The sequence below is a fragment of the Delphinus delphis genome, chromosome 4 (assembly GCF_949987515.2).
Source record: "Delphinus delphis chromosome 4, mDelDel1.2, whole genome shotgun sequence".
Classification (NCBI taxonomy): Eukaryota; Metazoa; Chordata; class Mammalia; order Artiodactyla; family Delphinidae; genus Delphinus; species Delphinus delphis.
This window is the reverse complement of record NC_082686.1, coordinates 55,082,811-55,103,720: the sequence shown is the minus strand read 5'-3', so window position 1 is coordinate 55,103,720 and position 20,910 is coordinate 55,082,811. Positions and strand designations below refer to the sequence as shown.

The 20,910-nt window shown below is 43.9% G+C and overlaps 1 protein-coding gene across 1 annotated transcript in view; it reads left to right on the top strand.

Moving 5' to 3' along the window:
- The window catches only part of MYH15 (myosin heavy chain 15), a 164,212-nt gene that overhangs the window by 126,063 nt on the left and 17,239 nt on the right, over nucleotides 1-20,910 (top strand). Inside the window, 8 exon segments of the mRNA XM_069540651.1 lie at nucleotides 2,101-2,297; nucleotides 5,831-6,072; nucleotides 6,075-6,179; nucleotides 8,330-8,458; nucleotides 11,284-11,395; nucleotides 17,285-17,477; nucleotides 17,710-17,886; nucleotides 17,889-17,915. Coding sequence (XP_069396752.1) covers nucleotides 2,101-2,297; nucleotides 5,831-6,072; nucleotides 6,075-6,179; nucleotides 8,330-8,458; nucleotides 11,284-11,395; nucleotides 17,285-17,477; nucleotides 17,710-17,886; nucleotides 17,889-17,915 — 1,182 coding nt within the window.

Here is a 20,910-nt window from a genome sequence, read left to right as displayed (position 1 = left end):
AGTTCTTTATGGGTCTTTGATTCTGAATTGCACAAAGAAGTGGAATTAAATAAAAGAGCAGGATAAAATGAATGGGGCTGGATTAGCTCAATATTATTTCAAATTGTCAATATATTATAAATATTAGTCATTATTAGTCATTTCTTCCCAAGAGAATATATAATGTTGCTCGCAGGTGACCACAGTGAAAGTGGTTCTTTAATGTTAAAGCATAGTGACTAAGATGAGAGATGGATTTTTGAGCCCTGGTATTCAAGTCTGTTCTTAGTTCATATTCAAGGCCTCTTTCTTACTAAGACCCCAAAAGACTTCACTTGCATATAATCTCACTGCAACTCTTCAGACTTCAGTTTTTAAATGTTTTATTTTATTCCTTCCACTCTCCTTATTTTCTATATCACATGTACATTTTCAAATTACTGTCATGATTTGTGCATCAGACATCATGCTAGACGCTTCTCTCATGCCATATAAACCTTCATATATAAGTCATATGAAACTGGTAGAATTATATTTTTTTACATGAAGTAACCAAGGCTTTGAGAAGACAACTCATCCAAGGTCATACAGCTGGTAGTATACTGTGAAGGAAGTTGAGCAGGTTGTGAAATGACTAGATTTATAGCTTAGAAGATCTCTCTGGCTGACTTCCCAGTGGCTTCCAACTGGCATACAAGGCCCCCTTTCTTGGCTCCGGCCTCCTTTTGTGACCTTACCTTCCACAGCTGCCTCTGTCATTTACTCCCCTCCAGTCACCCTGGCCTCCTTGCTGCCCCTTATACAAGCTGTCATCATTCAGGCCTTAGGACGTTTGTAGCTGCTATTCCCACTGTTTGAAGGCCCTTCCCCAAGGCCTTTGGGGGATGATGAGAGAGAACCAACCATTCCTCATCATGTCAATCTGTTTTACGTTCTCAGTGCAGTCAGCAATTTTATTTAGTAATTTTTGTACATGTTTGTTTTACATATCCTCTTACTCCTTTTGGCTCCGTTGGACAAAGGCTTTGTCTCCATCTCTTTTACTTCAGTTAACACTATTGCTTAGAACAGGCGCTCAATACATATATATTAAATAAGAGGAAGGGTAGCAATTTGAAGCCAAGTTTCCCAGATTCCAAAGCCTGTGTCCTTCTTAGGGTCGCTGTGTATTATTGCTCCTCATTCACTGCCCAAAGGTGTCTGCCTGAGGCTGCCATTAACCAAGCCTTGTGCTTTCAGAGCTGCATCTACCTAAGAAGATGCTGTTTCCTAATTTACATTAAGGGCCCATGAGGACTGGCAGCGACCCTGGTTCTTCACACTAGACTAGGTTATCTCTTGGGAATGATGTTGCTAGGTTAACCAGACCACCCCTTAAGTGCCAGCAGTAGTCATTAAACTGAGCTCTACTGTCCAGTAAATACAGCAGCCACTCCTACACTACAGGTGGCGACCTGAATTTAAATTGACATTAATTAAAATCAAATAAATTTTAAATTCAGTTTTGACTGAATTTGACCTTGTTTGGGGCACATTTTGAGTGTTTAACAGCCACGTGGCTAGTGGTTACCACATTGGCAGTGCACATATAGAATATTTTCATCACTATGGAAAGTTCTATTGGCTAGTACTGCTTTAAAGTTTTAAAGTTTTTAGGGATTTACATGTGAAATAAAAGGTTCTGTTCTCCTTATGAATAGAATGAAAAGGCTAGGCAAAACTCATTGGTCCTTTCTAGTCCAAACAAGATCTAACTCTTGTATATTGCTAAATATAAATCTGATTACCTAAATGATGGTGAGTGTTCCTCTTGCTACCGTTGCATTCTGCACTATTTCTAGAACTCCAGGCCTGTCTATTGTTGAAGCCCACATAGTCAGGCTGGCATTTCCCTAAATAGAACCCTCTTCCCTGTTGTAACGGCAGCAGTTAGATACTCTCTCCTTTCTCTTCTTGTCCCAAATTCTCTCCCTGGTATCATCTTACGAGGTTCAGGTTCGGCTTGCATTTGTGACAGGTGGTTATTAACCTTATCTAAAAAAGATGATGTCACCTCCAAGCCTTTCATTGTTTGTTAATGGCCGTGGTGCCTTTTTGTAACATGTGTTGTGTCCCCTGCAGTCACAGAGTGCCCTGGCCCAGGCCGTGAAGTCGGCCAAGCGTGACTGTGACCTGCTATGAGAGCAGTACCAGGAAGAGCAAGAGGCCAAGGCTGAGCTGCTCTGGGCCCTGTTCAAAGACAATGCTGAAATTGTTAAGTGGAGAACCAAGTATGAAGACGACACCATCCGGAGCACTGTGGACTTGGAGGATGCCAAGTGAGTGGGGCAGGGCTGCACAGAGGACTCTGAGAACAGTGACTGTGTCTTCGAGGCCACATGTGTACACTAAGCTAATCCTCACCAAGTGTGTGAACTAACCCAAGACCAAAGCTGAAACAGCCACCACTGGCAAGAAGCACATGCTCTAGAGGGGTTCAAAAATGAAAATTATAATACAGAGTGACAAAGACTAGAGAGAAGTCCTGGGGGAAAAAAAGAGGTTATGTCTAGGGGTACGAGGGAAGTCTTCATAGATGTGACTTTGAACTAGGGTTTGAAAGTAGGCTAGCACGAAAATCCTGTGTTTCATTTGGAACGCCAAAATAATGGAATCCATGTGTGTACATGTCTCCGTACCTTAAAGTCATCATGTCTCTGGTCTACAACTTGTACGCTACAAAGTGGTCTGTGAAGGTGGACAGGGGCAGCTGGAAACGTATTAGGATTTGTCATCCTGCCTATGGGACAAATGTTTCTTTGAAAAGAAAACACTTTGGGGTCACCTCTAAGGTTAGGATATCGGTTTTATAGCCAACACTAGGCTATAAAGGCTTTAGAAGTTCTTCTCAGGAACTACAGAAGTTTGGGGCCCACATGAATCAAGACTTAGTACCAGGATGTAGTTCTAAAGCATTTTGCTCAGAGGTCAAAGGACTGTGTGTCTTTGAGAGAAAGTGTCAAACCATCCCCGGCTTATAATCATTAAAGGTTGACTCAAAAGAGTGTATCCCTGGCTTGGAGCTTGGCAGAAATTCAGGGCAGATCAATACATTTCTCTTTAGCATCAACCAAAAATATTATTTTTTCAGTTCTTCACCTAAATCTTTGAAAGGCATTGCTGTGCACGTGCTGAACAGCTGCTGTGTTCTGTCCCTGAAGGGGTACCAAGCAATCTGTCTCTGTAGCCACAGTAACTTAAAAAGGGCTTTGGGATGACAGATACTAAAAATACCTGCAGTAAATGTGTTCAAAACTCTGGACTGCAGAAAAGTGGGGCTTTGAACTGAAATGGCGCCTCATATCCAAAATATGGCATTTGCTTCTAAAGTAAGATTTTTTTTTTTTTCCTAATAATTGAAGAATTCTGGTGAAAGTGTCTACCAGTCATTCTGTTTGAAGGTTTCCTAGGGAGGGACAGAAAAGAGGGAAAGTATATAGGTTACTTATGACCACATGGATTTGTTGGAACTAACAAATTGTGGTCCAGTAGTACATGACAACTGAAGAGAAATGATGGGCAAATGAGATAATATCCAAAGACTTTTTTTTTTTTTTGCTTTAAACTTAGTTGAACATCAAATAAATAAAGCATTGTCTGTATTATGATTTCCCACTAAAACCCCTAAGGGACGTGGAACTGCAAAAAAAAATCTAGGATACAATTTTTTTTAATTGGAAAGCTGAGGATCTGTCTACTTAGATTTCCAGGCTGGGGTTCACATGATGAGTTAGTTTAGTGGAATCAAGCTCCCCTGAGACCCCATTTACCGCTTCTGAGTTCCCCAAGGATAGGAATCTGATTTCTTCATCTCCTATACCTTCTTGCGTATTCTAGGAAACTACATAGGTGCTTATGGTTGGCAAGTTGAGCAGCAAAATTGTAGCTGGTAGTAAATGTAGAGCAACATTATCAATCAAATGAAGGTGATCAATTGTCCAGTTTGCCCTGGACTTGCCCAGTTTGAGCACCGATAGCCCCGTGTCCTGGTACAACCCCTCAGTCCCCCAGCAGTTGGTCACCCAAAGTAAAATTCCTATTTTCTGGTTCCAACTGAGCATTTCTAAAGTAGTTAAAATATGTGTAATTGTTTTACAAGACTCCTGTTTTAGGTGGGATAAAGCATCAGAATCTCCTTTTTTTTCTCCCTTATTGAGATATAATTGACATACACCATTGTGTAGGGTGTACAAGTAAGGTGTAGAATGTGATAATTCGTTATATGCACATGTGAGAAATCTTTACCACAGCATGATTAGTTAACACTTCCTTTACCCCACTAAATTACCATTTTATTGTTGTTGTCATGGTGAGAACACTAAAGCTCTATTCTCATAGCAACTCTCACATATAAGATACAGTATTATTATTTTTTTATAAATTTATTTATTTTATTTATTTTTGGCTGTGCTGGGTCTTCGTTGCTGTGCGCGGGCTTTCTCTAGTGTGGCGAGCGGGGGCTACTCTTCATTGCAGTGCGCGGGCTTCTCATTGCAGTGGCTTCTCTTGTTGCAGAGAACTGGCTCAGCAGTTGGGGCTCATGGGCTGCAGAGCACAGACTCAGTAGTTGTGGCGCACGGGCTTAGTTGATCCTCGGCATATGGGATCTTCCCGGACCAGGGCTCGAACCTGTATGCCCTGCATTGGCAGGCAGATTCTTTAACCACTGTGCCACCAGGGAAGCCCACAATACAGTATTATTAATGATAGTCACCATGTGGTACAGAAGAATCTCTTCTTACCAGTTAAGAAAAATGAAGCAAAGACGTGAAGTGACTATGGTTAGAAAGCCAGTGAGCAAGGAGTAGTTGTTAGAGCCCAGGTCTTTCTTAGACACTGAGCACAGACTGGTTTTTGCAGGATTCCACCAAAAGGGGGCTTTATGAGCACACTGCTCTGTTGGGCTGCTGTGTGGAACATGTTAATTCCTGAGGATCTTTTTCTGTTTAATAACTGGAGATTGGAAAAAGCTTTGGTACATACAGTACCTTTCATCTAAGAGGTGTGATGAATGAGTAAGAATGGGACTGCCAGTGTCCCTGCAGGAGATGGGAACAAGAGAACACTTTGCATCCATAAGGAAGCGAATGAACATTGTAAGGACGGTAGAGGAAGCATTTTAATAAGCCACTGCATCTCAGAGGATTCTGGAGGGAGGACAGACAGGGGCTAAAGTACCCCTGACAGCAGTAGGACCTGATAAGTGAGCATAACGCTGGGAGGGATGTGGGTATATAAATTTGGGAAGAGGAGCTGAGATGGAGAAGAAATTCAGAGAAAAGGTACTCGGGCATGTTTAGGAGTCCCATGATGAGAGGGGGAGACTGAGCAGGAGAGAGCCAAAGAATGCTGCTTGGAAGCAATAAAGCCAAGGAGCTCTTTAGAGACTAGACGTGCCCCCAAACTTTTAACGGTTGCTTACTGTTGGGTGTTCAGTACCATCTTTCTCTTTCTCCCATTTCTTATGAAGTCTTTGATAAAGTCTGTATTGCTTACTTAAGGTTCAGGGGAAGCAGATACTTACAGGGATTCAGAGGTTCTGAGTGTCAAGTCCAGGTTGGCAAAGGGTGGGGAGGGAATAAGGGACATGTGGACACAGAAGCCAGAGTGTGGTGGTCAGCAGACATCTGGCTTCCACAGGCACAAGGAGGTCATTGTCAGGCACAAGCTGCTTCCCCTTCAGACTATGAAGCCACCCTCAGGAGCCCCCCCACCCCCCATTTGTACCCGAGTGCTGTGTTTAATAAGGACACACTGCACGAGCTCTCTGAGAGTTGTGGCTTCACTCGCCCTTTGGACCTCCCCTTCTCAGGAAGAAGCTGGCAATTCGGTCGCAGGAGGCTGCCGAAGCCATGGGGGTGGCCCATGCCAGAAGGGCGTCCCTGGAGAGGGCCAGGCCCCGACCGCAGCTCGAGCTCGGGGACACCCTGTTGCATCGTGGGAAGGCGCACCGCGTGGCCGCTGCGCTGGACTGGCGGCAGCAGCACTTCAACCAGTGCCTGGACAGCTGGAGGCAGGAGCACGAGTAGCCTCAGGCGATGCCCGACGCCCCGCAGAGGAGGCCCGGGCCCTCAGCGCCCGGCTCCTCGAGCTCAGGCACACCTACGAGGAGAGCGCCGCGAGCCGGCGGACCCTCCGGAGGGCGAACAAGAACCTGAAGGGTACGTTGCCCTGGGAACCGGAGCAGGGTCCCGGGAGGGCCCTGCGCTAAGGGCAAGGCTGCCTCGATGCGCAGAAACCTTAGCATCGTCCTGGCCTCGCTTGGGTCTTAACTTTTCCGTTTTGAATACTAACTTTGGATTTTGTCTTTGTTTTTATACTACAGATACTATTTTCATTAAAGGAGTTCTAAACATAAGAGTACTTTCCTAACTTTAGCCCCAGTTCCTGTCCGTAAAGGAAGCCTATTAAAAATTTCTTTATATCCATAACCTGCATAATATGCGTACAGGTATTTTTTACTTAAATTACACGTTATTCTATACCTTTTATTTTTTCCATTTATTAACTTATTTTCTAATTTAACAAATATCTCTATAGCCCATACTACGTGCCAGGCACTGTTCTATATATAACTATTCATTGTTTAAGTCTCAGAACAGTCTTATGTGTTAGTTTATCTGTAAAATGCGGATTAGATTGAGTCATTTAAGGTTAAGAACTTGGCCAAATTCGCATTTGATGAGTAGCAGATCTGAGGTTTGAGCCCAGCCAGCTTGATTCCGGCATATACACACTTAACTATGGGCTCTGCCACCTCCCATGTGCCTGGAGCTGGAGCCCTACCAAGTGACTGTTATTAGCGACACAGTGTTTTATGATAAGGCTGACTAACACGTTTAACTAGACCTTATTAATTTTAGATAAAATGTTTCACAATTATAAATAATCCTATATTGTACATCCGTGTACAATGGGGACGTGTACAAATATTTCAGTAGGGTAGATTCCTAGAAATGAAATTGCAGGATTAAAGGAGTGAATTTTCAAATTCTGAGATATTGCCCAGCAGCCCTTCAAAGAGGCTGCCAACTTATACCAGCACCAACAGTGATGTGCATTACAACCTTGAGATGCCCTGGGAGTAAGTTCATTACTATTGGAGGCATAAATGAAACTTACTTTCTCTGTTGACCTACCTAGTCCATGAGCAGGTCACTGACTGGGCCTGTGAGAGGTGCTGGAACAGTTAGAAAACTTTCATGGCATCTGAACCACCTGGAGGGCTTGTTAAAACGCGGTTGGCTGGGTCCCACCGTCAAGAGTTTCTGATCCAGTAAGTCTAGGAGGGGGTCTAAGAGTTTGTATTTCTGGTGCTGTTCGTGTGGGGACCATACTTGCTCTGGGCTGGAGCCTGGGAAGAAGTCTTTTCCAAAAGCTCTCTGAGTGATTCTACGGTATGGTCAGAGTAGAGAACCACTGCCTTGAGTTTTCTCCTGGGAGCCCTTCTTCTGCAAAGGCTTTATCAGAGAAGGATTTATTATTCACATGAGACTTGCCATCTCATGGGTTTGTTTTTGTAACTAAAAAATTCTTGTCACAGCCTATCCTAGCTGGGGATCTCAGAGCCAGAGGAGCGGTCAAGCCCCTGAATTCCTTCCACTGCCTCTGGACTGTGGGTAATTCCCAGAGCACTTGGCCCTGCTCCACACCTTAGGCTGCAGAGGCTTCCTTCATGAACAGTGTCAGGTGTTGTGTCAGTAACAACAGGTTACTGTGTCAACAACAGTGTCAGGTGTTGTGTCAGTCAGTGTCAGTAACAATGTCAGGTGCTGGAGGTTTTGTCACTTCTGGCTGCCTTGCTCTTTCAGAGACGTGTGTTCATCAGAGGGTTCACGCATTGGCTTCTGGCAGACAGTGACCCAGCTTATGCTGTAAGTTCCCATTCTGGTGTTGAGCGACAGCTGACACAGTGGCCGCCACCCGTGTTGATAGCTAAGCTCTTCCACTGGATAGGATTCCAGGTCTGGGTCCTAGAGCCCCACCGGGCAATATCTGGCATGGCTCTGACAAGCAGGACCGCCATGTACAGTCACACAGGTTGTTCAATGCACAATACTCTAAGAAACACCATCCTCACCAGCTGTTGTAGGCAACTTTGTGGCAGATGCCAAAAGAATACTTTGAAGAGGGGATTCTTTTTTCTAATTCAAACAAACGTCCCATACGTGCCAGCGGTGGCCTTGCCATCAAGTTACCAAGGATGGCATGACCAGGGTCCCAGTGGGCCTCTGGGAACAGTCTCTTTTGGCTGACATCATGGATCTGAGACTGGTTCTTTTCACTAACTTTGTTTTTCATCCCTCTCCAGAAGAGATTTCTAATCTGAAAAATCAGATGAAAGAAGGAAAGAAGAACTTAAGTGAAATGGAAAAGATCAAGAAGTAGATTGAACAAGAAAAGACTGAAGTCCAAATGGCATACCTCAGAAGAGGCCGAGGTATTACCTCCAGGGAGCAAAGCAGGCTTCCATCACTGTGACAGTGCAGAAGACCTGCATTCTAGTCACAGCAACAGCAAGAACACGCTTATAACCCTTGACCCTTATTCAGGGGTTAACTGCGTGCTAGGCACTATGCCTGGCTCTTTGTATGCACTATTTTATGTAATCACCCTAGCAAACTATTGTCCTCATTGTACAAATGAGGAAATCGAAGCTAGGGGGACAGGATAAACAATCGTGGATGCAACTCTCTTGATTATAAAGAAAACAAGAACCATGTCTATCTTGTTCACTAATTTATCCTCAGTACCTAGACCCTCACTACTCTAAACGTGGCCTGTGGACTGGTTGCATGGGCATCACCGGGGAGCTTGTTAGAAATTCAGACTCTCAGCCTCTCTCCAGCTCTGTTGGATCAGAATTTGAATTTTAACAAGATCCCTGGGTGGTTCATATTTACCCTAACATTTGAGAAGCACTGGACTAGAACATTGCCTGGCATACAGTAGCGGTTCAATAAATATTTGTTGAATGTTGAATAGCTAAATATCCTCATACCTGCCCTTCTCTTTAAATAAAATCAGTCGAAACACTTTTTTTTTTTTTGCAAAAAAAACTTTAGGTAGTTTGAAAAATGAATTCAAAGCAATGTTCTCAAACATTTGTTGCTGAAAGCTTATCTTTGTGTGGGTTGTTTGACAGGAGTGTTTTCAGTGTTATGGATTAAAAGTTCCGGAAAAATCTCTGACTTGATCCCTAGGTGTGTGCTAGTGATTGAAAGGACCCCTGAGAAAATCTTTTTGCCAAAGAGGGTGAACTCAGAAGGTAGTTATCCTGTCACGGTCATTAAGTAGTCAACAAGGCCTACAAAGCCTCTTTTCTCGCAGCTGAATTTCATTTTCTTGACCTACCCTTTGACTAAACACCCAGTCACATTAAAAATGCATCCCTCACACACTCACCCTCCAACAGAGACAATAATTTTTAAAAGGCATAGCAAGTCCATTTCAGGCATGGGCCTTTTGAAAGGTGTGATAATGAAAAAATTAGACCCCAGAGGATTGCTCTGAGTCAAGCAATGTCCGATCAATTTACCTCACCACCACATTTCTGTAAGAAATCTACCAGACAGAAGATGTGTCAAGTGGACCGCTCTTGACACAGCTCTTGTCTTTTTATGCAAATTGTTTTCTGAGGCCTCTACATTTTATGTAGAATCCTTTCAGTTGGCAGCGTGGTGTCCCCTAACAAGGCCGGTCCTCGTAAAGTGGGTGAACTTTGTCTCATTCACTTGTTCCTTTTGTTCCCGGTCGGTTCTCTGGCCACCCTGGCTAGGGACTTTCTAAAGCCACCACCTTAACCCAAAGAAGTAACTTTTATGGTGGAACTTTCAAGCAACATGAGAAGCCAATGAGAGCTGTGATTGGGCGGGGCAACTTTAGTCCTATATAACGTGTAGACTAACATCTTTGTACGTTAAATTGAGCTGCCCGTTGAAGGTGAGACGACTAAGGCCCCAGCGCTCATACCGTTCAGTAGCACTAGATGGCATTATATTCTATTCGCATTTTCTCAGTTTTGTCTTCAGCTGCATCCATAAATACTTCATCAGCTTGGACATGTATTTGTAAAACTGGGTTATTTCTTTTCCTGAGTGAGCCTTTATGAAAAACGTTATCAGATTATTTTTGAAGTCACAAAACTCAAATTATCCCAGGTCACCTTCAAAGCTTCACTTTCTCAGTGCATTCAAAAGGGTTAGAGGTGACAGTTTCCCCCTGAAGGAAGGGCATCATTCCCTCGGAGGAAATTGCTATACCAGCATTTGTTTTTTATTTATTTTCTATTATATTGAAGTTAGTATTGAGAGAACAGCAGCAAGGCTGTAAGCCATATTAAAGTCCCAACATCTTTCTTATTTTTATTTTGAAATTGCTATTCAGTTTTACCTTTTACTTTTGATGGTATGTGCTAAGCACTCCTCAGAAGGGGCTAGAAAAATTGCGTCTGCCCTCAGGACTGTCTGCCAATGGTTAACTGACCAATAGATGGTGGTCACCCCTTGTGCCCTTTATAAACATCCACCCCCAGTGTTCTGTTTGTTTCTTCTATAGAATTTTATCTTTGGAACAGCCTTTAAAGATTTAATCAAACCTACGCTTTCAAACTTGAAACACCTTTATAACATCCCTGGCAGTATGTGCCTTGCCTATATTTAAATACTCAAGGGGGCAGGAAATCTCCCTGTCTGTCAAAGCAATCCATTTGAAATAATAGTAGTAATTATGGTGATAATGGCTCACACCAAGCATTATGTGTCGGGTACATCATAAATTCCTTTATTTGAGTGCTGTCCTGTTTCTTGCTCTCTGAATGCTTTCAACTTATTTTCTATCCCCCTGTGATGTCCAGAAATAAATAAAAGTTTCCAGGTAGGAGTTATCACCTTCCTTGTTTTAGTTTTGATGCTTTTATTGATTCATCCCAATGATGGAAACATTAGAAAAAGTCAAGGGTAATAAATTAAAAAATTGAAATATAGTCACAGACAAGATTGAAAATGTCTATTTTAAAAATGCTTTAGATTCCAGTTCTTGAGCTACAGCTGAAGGCCCTCAGAACATCAGATCTATAGGTGATGTGACAAACAAAAGTAATCACTTGTCTCTCATCCTGTTCCAATCTTCAGGGATGTGATTTGACCTTAGATTATTCCTAGCAATTCTAAAGAGAGCTCCATTAATGATATACGTTTAGAGAAAAAAAAGTTTTGTCCAAAAGTGGGCTGAATTAAGTGCTTTTTATTTATATATTTCAGGAAGCTCTGGAACGCAACGAAAGCAAGATTCTTCGTCTGCAGCTTGAACTCTCAGAAACTAAAGTGGAAATTGAAAGAAAGCTTTCAGAGACAGATGAAGAGATAGAAAAATGTAGGTATTTACAATTATTTTGATGAGCAACAATTGCATATTTTAGAATCCTTAACTGAACAGAACCCACTGTGTTTGGCTGCTTTTATGACCCTTGTCGGACTATTACCAAAGAAACAGCCAGTCTAACCCAACACTAGAACCTTTCTAGTAAGCTCAGCACTGTTAATATAAAGGAATACCTCTACACGATTACTATCAGTTTTTTATGATTTTCTTATAAAATTCTTTTTTTTTTTTTTTGCGGTACGCAGGCCTCTCACTGCTGTGGCCTCTCCCGTCGCGGAGCACAGGCTCCGGATGCGCAGGCTCAGCGGCCATGGCTCACGGGCCCAGCCGCTCCGCGGCATGTGGGATCCTCCCAGACCGGGGCACGAACCCCTGTCCCCTGCATTGGCAGGTGGACTCTCAACCACTGTGCCACCAGGGAAGCCCTTATAAAATTCTTTTTGAGCAGCTTCTACTTGCATACAAGACTCAAGATAACACACCAAAAAAGAATAAGTATGTGGACAAGGACCGTGTATACTGTCTGGGTTTCCCTACAACAAGCTGCTTTCTTGAGCGTTCAAGACACTGACTGGTAATGCTAAACAGTGGAGGAAAAGAACTAAAAGATGTGATGCTGGGCATTAAAATTAATGTCAGATCAGAGTGAAGTTTCCACATCCCCCCTGCCTGTACCTGTAGCCGTTTGTTTGGAGAGGGGCCGGAGCCAAGAGCTAAGCTGCTTATGAATCCCTGTTGAAGCAGCTGAGTCTTAATAGTCAGGAAACTGAATTAAACAGGAGTCCTGGGTTGCAGGATCTCTTCTTAGCTTCATAATAACAAGCTGATGATTTTAGAAATTTTGCTTCTTAGCTTCTCAGTGAAGTGAGGGGATGAAAGCAGCCCCCTCCGTGTCACAGAAGGTGGTGAGGAAGATCAGTAAGCTGATGTTGGCAAAGCACTTCACACTCTAGATCAAAGGCACAATTATAAACACATGGAATTAACTATGATTGTATTATGCATCTGATCTGTTCCCTTAAGTCAATGCCGTATGTCAGCATGGAAAAGCATTTTTGAGTCTGAGGTTCGACTGGCAACTTGCTTTTAACGTGTTTGTTAAACAATTAAAAGAAAAAGTTACCATGTTCAGTTGAACTGGCCTCTTACCCATAGCCCATCTTCAGACAAAACTCCCATGGGGGTCATTTTTTTAATGAGGATGTCAAGCCAAATTTGGTCCTCTGTGTGCTTTGAGTTATCTTTGCTCTCACTCACTGGCACTTTCCTCTGTAGGACTGACTGTAGGGGTGAATTCTGGTCTACTTAAGAGGCTCTGAGTCCTTGTGTAAAAGAATTTTTTGTTTTTGATGGAGGGCAAAAACATTGGGCCTTGATATTTGCCCTACTTCCTTCCATGAGGAACAAAAACGAATGTCTCCTTGCGCCGTTAAAAAAAAACAACAAAAAAACCCCCCTCGTTTCAGGTAACGTCAAACCTGTGCCTATTAATAAACCCAGCTAAGTACAACTGAACCCTGAGAGTCTGCATCTTGTCAGATACATCTGAATGTTGTAGAGCTGTTCCCCAATTATAATAATTTCAGTGCAAAGGAAGCTGGAGATCCAAACAGCTAGGGCTGGGAGAAGAAAGAACTGAAGACGAGGCAGGAGCTGCGAAGGGGCTGACAAAAGAAGGGCGGGCTGAAGGGAGGAATAAGCTATTCATGAGTTTTAGTTAATGATTCATAATAACTGTCACAGGTACATCCAGAAAGGAAAGATGAGCATATCTTAACAAAATATCACAAATACCATGCAGACCCTTTCGGTGTGAGTGCCCTGTGCCAGTGGAGATTGGATCACAATGCCTCGGTCAAATCCAAGGGTTTAATCTGACTTCAGGGCTAGGAGAGGATGGGATCTTAAGGAAACTGAAGAGAATGCCAGGGGGAAATACTAGCAAAGCAGACGATTTTGAGCAATCAGGGGTAAACCAGGTAAAATCCAGAACTCAAGGGAACTATTGCCTGAGGGAAAGATGAGGTTCAAGGTCCTCTTTCACATAATCCTTGGGAAGCTCCATAGAAACCGAAGGAGGCCTGTGAAGCAGGACCCGAGAAGCTGAAGGGACCAGGAGGACAGGAGAGAGACTCAGAGGCAAAGGCAAAACCTTGGTAGAGCTGCAAACTGGGCAACTCATTCACTCATTCTCTGCCACCCAGCCCGCTGCTCTTCCATTCGGTGAGGACTGATCCTGTATGAGCCGGGCTGGAAGCCTGTTGGTGGTGAAAGAATGAGCAGCTGGTACACGAGTTGTATGTTTCACTTGCTCAACAGATATCTGAGCGCTTCATGTTGGCAAGACACTGTGCCTGCTCTTCTAGACGGGGCTTCCCAAACTTTTATGGAGTGTTAGGGCTTTTTTGTTTCCCTACAAATGTTATAATTAGCAGAGCTAGAGGTAGGCAGGTGACAGTGCAGTCACTGCTGGAAGGAGGGGAGGAGCTTTGATGGCCGGCTTTGATCCTTGGCCTCATCCACACAGGAAAGGAAGAGTGACATCATGACTCCTTGAAGGCCGGCTGGCAGCCATGACTGCAGTTTAAGTCAGGCCCTGCTGCAAGGCCCCAGACTGGGTCGAGAACAAGTTGGTCAGTTGCATCCTGAATCTTCTGGGGCCACTGACTGTATACATCCCCCTCCCAACTCAGGGTATTCAAGGAAATGCTGAAATGTGTGGCAGTCTTCTCAGTGACCCAGAACCAGGGTGCCCCTGGCCTGCATTCTGCTCTCCCTGGACACACCCAGCGAGGTGCTGTGGAAGGAGCTTTTGGGAATGAGGTATCGAAATGCCTTACTCTATCGAAGTGTGCTTGTTTGCTTTGGTTTGATCATCTGTGGAAGGGTTAGATGTATGGGGTCACATGGTAGATATTTTTGGCTTTGCAGGACATAGAGTCTCTGTTGTAGCTACTCAACTCTGCAATTGTAGCTTGAAAGCAGCCATAGACCATAAGAAAGTAAATGGTCATGGCTGGGCCCATAGCCCATAGTTTGCCCACCCCCAGCCTATGGCCTCAGGTACCTGGTAACATTCCGTCATCTTTTCCTTCCATATTGTTCACTCCTCTGAGTTCAGTAATAGCGAACTTTGCCACATGGTCTCAATTTACATGTACTATCCAACTTAATTTCTTTTATTGTTTGAGTCTCTGCCAGAAGAATATGTTTAAATCTCTTCTCATTTCTAAGTAAAATATTTTAGTGCGACTTCAAGAAGTAGCAGCTCAAACTCAGACATGGCATTTAGTTAGCAAAATATCTTGTTAATCACTTTAAAGCTGAATCGCATGTATTAGAAGTAAGGAAAATCTTTCATTTCCCTGATATAGACGAGCAACATGGCAAGAGAAAAATATTACTGATTGAATTGACTGTCAATTTAAATCCTTAACTTTTTCAAGTTTTAAAAAAGAACGGTTCTGTTCTTGTTTGCATTTGGTTTCTTTCCTCAAATTGTGTTTCACAGTTCAGAAAAAAAAGAGGAAAGAAAGAAAAGGAACTTCTTACCATATTGCCCTGGTCCTGACTGCTTCATTTTTCTTAAGAAACGTACTCAAGGAGCTTTCATTTTAAAGATTTCTTGACTCTGCATGGAATGCACTGATTGTTTAGTGGCCATTCTCTAGGCCTGTGTTATACAGAAGTCTCTTAAACCGTAGCACTTTCTACTTGTCTGTAGGCACTCATGAAGTTTCATAAACAACGGTGGAAAAAGTACAATTTGAAACATTCATTTTGTCTGCCTAAGTAGAATATATCTCTGTGCAGAGGATTTTGACACCAGCTTAGAGACGCCTTAGTGTTCCTGCAAAAGGAGAGTCAACTGTGGCAAAAATGAGTTTCCTCATGTAAGACAGAGCAGTGTCTTAAAGCTTTCAGTGATGCTGAGTGTGTGTCACTGTAGTATTACGGGCTAGGGCTGCCATAACAAAATAGACTGCGTGGCTTAAACAACAGAAATTTCTTTTACCACATTTCTGAAGGCTGGAGGTCCACGATCAAGTTGCTGGCGAGTCTGGGCCTAAGACCTCTCTCCTGGGCTCACAGGTGGCCAACTTGCCGGGTCCTCACATTTTCTTTACTCTGTGCACACCCATCCCTGTGTCTCTTTGTGTGTCCATATTTCCTCTTCTTATAAGGACATCAGTCAGATTGGATTAGGGCCTACCCTAAGGGCCTCGTTTAACTTAATCACCTCTTTAAAGACCCTGTCTCCAAATTTACTTGCATTCTGAGGTACTGGGGGTTAGGGGCTTCAACATATGAATCTGGCTGGGGGGAAGAGAAGAGGGACAAAATTCAGCCATAACAGTCTCTAGTAACATTACATGCTGGCATTCCTGTAGGATTCTGATCTGGGAGCAGAACAAAAGCCCAGGACCTAAGGATAGGCAGGAGAGGCTGGCCGCAGCATGTGGGAGCCAGGACATGGCGCTGGCAAAGGAGAGGTGCTGACTCTGGAACCAGAAAGAGTTCTTTCCTGTACATTTGCATAACTACTTCTGAAACCTCCGCCCCATCCATGGGGTGAGGGTGATCACAAAAATTGGCCCCTCCACCTGTCACCCAACGGGAAACTCTGACCACACTCTTACTCCTCTGTAGGCTGTGTGACTCGCTGCTGGCCTCAGAGATCGGAATACAGGCTCAAAGACAGCTCAGTGTGGAACCTAATTCTGAATCAAGATGAATATGTGTCTGCTATTTGTGTGCTGATGGGCTCTATGAGCATGTCTTGTCTTATCTGCCCAGTTCTAGGCCCTGTTTCATAGGGTGAGCTTAACAGGGCCTGTGTTATAAGAGTTACACTGTCCTGACTCACAACCACCAAATCTTGATGGCTTGAAACCGTCAAAGCTTATTTTTGCTTTGTGTCAGAGTCCAATGTGGGGTAGGATGGAGAGTGGGCCACTATCCCAAGTCTCTCAAGAACCCAGGTTCCTTCCATCTTCTGATGCCAGATCATCCATGTGTGGCCACCAAGTTTGCTATAGATGGGGAAGAGAGAGCACAGGATCACACAAGTAAAAGGCTGTATGTGTGAGGCTTGGAAACACTTCTGCCCGTAGTCCATTGGTCAGCATTCAGTCACATGGTCCCAGACTTACTGCAAGAGTCCTAGGAAATGATTGCCATGGGTTCCCCACAGTTTTTCATTGTCTCTCTGAACACACATCTATTGTGTAAGCTTCTGTCACTTTGCAAAAATGATTTCAGCATGGACCTTTCATTTTTATAAAGGCATATTGAAGTAATTCAATATCACACAGCAGTTGGTTTTCTCAGCCTATCCTTGGTTGTACTCCCAAACGCCTGGAGAAAGATAACCATGCTATTCTAGGGGAATTTGGTGTCCCAGGCTGTTAGAGCAGGATTGCTGGCGATCAGGACTTATTCCAACCTGGGTGGCTCTTTCTTGCCATGTTCAGACATGTTTCACCGTTGAAAGTATTTAAATATTATGCCGGTCTGAAAGTGCATCCTTCCTTCACCCTTAGCCACTCTAGGGAATCTAGACCGTCCTGGAGGGGGTCTTAGATAAGGCGAAGACTGCCCCACAGGAACCTCAAAAAGATTCTGGTGCTTTTCTTGATTTTTCTGGGAAGTTGGTCTGGGAATGATGGACATGAGTCTGTTATGATGGACAAATGCTCACTGACCTAACCCTTCCATCTCCATGGTTTCCAAATGAAGACCCTTTAGACTCACTTTGTTAATTACACAGAATTTTTCTTGAATTTTAATTTTTCCTGATTCCTAAACAGTTGTGTGTACAAAGCAGGTAACCTTTCTTAATTTGGGTGTATGATTTTTCCCCTGAATGTTATTCTAAAATTAGGAGGAAGCAGCAGTGTGCTATTGACTCCCTGCAGTCGAGTCTGGATTCTGAAGTTCGGAGCAGAATTGAGGCCACTGGGCTGAAGAGGAGCATGGAAGGGGACCTCACTGAGATGGAACTCCAGCTCAGCCGTGTCGACCGCCAGGTGTCAGAGGCAACCAAATCCCTGGGCCAGCTTCAGCTCCAGATCAAGGTATTTTCAATTGTAATGCAGAGGTGAGGCAGGGATGTCTCTGCTTATGGGAGCAAACCAAGCAGCAGGTTGTGTTGAGCAATAAATGTGAGGACAGCAAATCTAATCCTTCGGGAGAGCAGGAAGATGCTTACGTTGAATTGCTGGGGCTTGTTCAGAGCACGCATGCGTAAGCGCAGGTCCCGCTGAACTGCCAGGGATCCACGTCCCCCGCGCGTGTTTTCTCTCGCAGGACCTTCGGTCGCAGCTGGAGGACAGCACACGCCTGAACAGTGAGCTGAAGCAGCAGTTGGCGGTGGCCGAGCTGCGTAACGCTCTTCTCCAGGCTGAACTCGAGGAGCTGAGGGCCTCGCATGAGCAGACAGAATGCGGGCGCAGGCTGGCAGAGGAAGAGCTCCTGAAAGCCACAGGAAAAAAATCAATCTTTTCCACACCCAGGTGGGGCCTGTAAACTCACCATTAGCCATGTCAGCTGGTGGGAGGCAATGGATCCACACTGGTTGGCCTAGGACGGTACACGGTTGCCACGTGGAGCCTTGCAGGTGGCCGGTGAGGCAGGGAGAGCCTTTGGCAGCAGAGTGGCGGTCTCGCCCTTCATTCATCCCAGATGCATTGGTTCCCTAGGGCTGCAGCAGCCAAGTTCCCAAACTGATTACAGAAATGTAATCTCTCACAGTTCTAAAGGCTAGAAGTCTGAAATCATGGCATTGGCAGGGTCGTGCACCCTCTGAATCTTGCAGGGAGTCCTTCCTTGCATTTTCCCAGCTTCTGGTGGTTTGTTGGCAATCATTGGTGTTCCGTAGCTTATAGATACGTCACTCCAATTCACCTCCTTCACATGGCATTTTCTCTGCATCTTAACATCATCTTCCTTCTGTATCTGTCATTGTCCAAATTTCCAAATTTTTATGAGAACATCAGTCATATTAGATTTGGACCCACTCTAATGACCTCATTTTAACTTGACTACCTCTCTAAAGACCCTATTTCCAAGTAAGTTCACATTCTGAGGATTGGGGGTTAGGACTTCAACATATGTTTTTTGGGGGAGGGACACAATTTGAACCAAAACACTAAGCCCTGCCAGAAGAATGAACTGTCAGGGTACTCACAGCTAGGGTGCTGGGGAGAGAGAGAGGAACATTCGCTAGGGTTCCAGAATCATTTGCCTGCTTCTCCTTTTCCTGCTAAGCCATGTATTCCCCGAGCATCCCAGGATTCGAAATAAATGCTCCTGCTTCAGAGCCAGGAGATTTCAAACAATTCTGAGTGGCTGCTGACAGATATGATGAACTGTCAGGACTGGCTTCTCATGGAAGGTTATGTAAGTGACACAAAGCAAGAATTCTTAAATCGTTGCCATTCTCATGGAATCAGGAGAAGCCATAGTGGCTAGGACAAAAGCTCGATAAACATTTTTAGGGCACCCACCGTAAGCTGAACAGGTATGCATGGTATAGACAGATGCAAAATATCTCCATCGTCCTAAAAAGGTGGAGATCTAAGTTAACACACTGCAGTGCACTGCTGGGATTGTAGTGATAAAGCAAGCACAACCCTACAGAAAGCCTTCCCTGATGATCCTAGACTTAGGTAGATGCACAGTATGCTTAATCTGAGTCATGAAGGACATGGAAGAAGTCAGCCAAGTAGAGAGAAAAGTCAAGGTCAGAGGCATGGGGAAAAGAGGGAATTTAGGATGTTAAGGAAAATTGATATACTTACTATAGCATACGGTAGGGGGTAGGAGAGATCAGCAGAATTGATGCTAAGGGAGAGGCAGGTAGAGCCAGGTCACCAGGGATCTTGATTTTGAGACTGATGGAGTTTGAATTCTATCATGCGGCTAATGGGGGTCTGCTGAAGAATTGTGAGTAACTGGGAGGCAAGTTATTAGATTTGCATTTTAGGAAGTTTACTCTGGTGATTGTTGTGAAGGATGGATTAATGCCACTAGGGGCAGATGTGCCATTCTCTGGGATATTTAGAAACATCTGTGGGATCATTTTGGTTGCCATAGAGACTGGGAAGTACCACTGACATTTAGTGGGCAAGGTCCAAAGATACTAATGCTCCCGCAAGATACAGGATAACTCAACATCCCAAAGAATTGCTCCTCCCAGAATGCCAACTGTGACCCCACTGAGAAACACTGGATAAAAGGAAGTATTGATATAAACCAAAGATGTACCTGCTGGAAGGCAGTGCATTTAGTTTGTGCCTACAGTTTGTGCCCATGTGCATGACATGATCCTATTAGGATACCATGTGGTATAAAACAAATAGGATATACATTATGCATAATTCCCAACAGGCTAACTTACTTCAATATTTTCTTTATCTCTCAAGAAAACTTAACTAAATACAATGAGTGGGAATCTTATAAAGTAGAATATTGAAGTTTTAAAAAGTAAATCATTCACTGTCTGTAGTACTTAATATCTGTTGGTAACAAATTATTTGCCATTCATGTTATAACTGATGATATACCAGTGGGTCCCAGTATGATGAAAAACCACTAGCCTAGAGAGAGATAAGGACATCAACCAGAGCAAAAGCAGACATGGAGAGAAGGAGATAGATGTGAAAAAGAAGAAAGAAAATTAGGTAATAGCCCTGATCTCCAGAGCAGAGTTTCTGAAACTTTACGCGTACAAGAGAAACTAACACAAAAATGCACAGTCTCAGGTCTCATCCCAGACCCACTGAATCAGAATCTCTGCAGTAGGAGGAATCAAACGAGTTTTCAGGTGATGCTGCCAGTGCAGAAACTACCCTTTGAGCAGCTCTGGCCTAGGTGACGTGTTGCTCACGAAGGACTTCTCCCCCACCTTAGCCATTGGTGGCCCCCTTGCAATTACTGGAACACCGTCAATCTTCTGATTGACATACAATGAGTATTTTCTAGAACCTTTTGCATCCCCAGATTTCTAGCCTGGAACAAACATATGAGGCCAAACTTATCCTTGTCTAATTACATGTGTCCTTTTTCAAACCTGAGCTGTGACAATCTAGATTGCTTTTCTGCACAGTACTCCCTCACCCGCTGCTTCCCAAACCGAACCAATCATTCAGTTTGAAAAGATTTTAACCATCAACTCCCTAGCAGGTTTTAAATGATTGTATGTATAAACGAATCACCATTTATATTGTACCTTTCTTTACAAAGAAAGAGTTCCTACGGAGTTATGTGCAGTGAGCATCCCAGCATACTCCAGGAAATACCCTCATCCCTCCAGGCCACACCCATGGCAGTGGGAGACTTGAGGCACACAGAGCCTGGCTCTCCATAAGGACAGAAGAAGCAACCTTGATGAAGATGCTTCATGCCATCAAGGAGGTAGGGTAGAACCTGTGAGGCTGGAGTATCTCTCTTCCTATTTCCAAAGGCTTAATCTTGCCACTGAGAGAGGTACTAGCTAGAGGAAAAGTG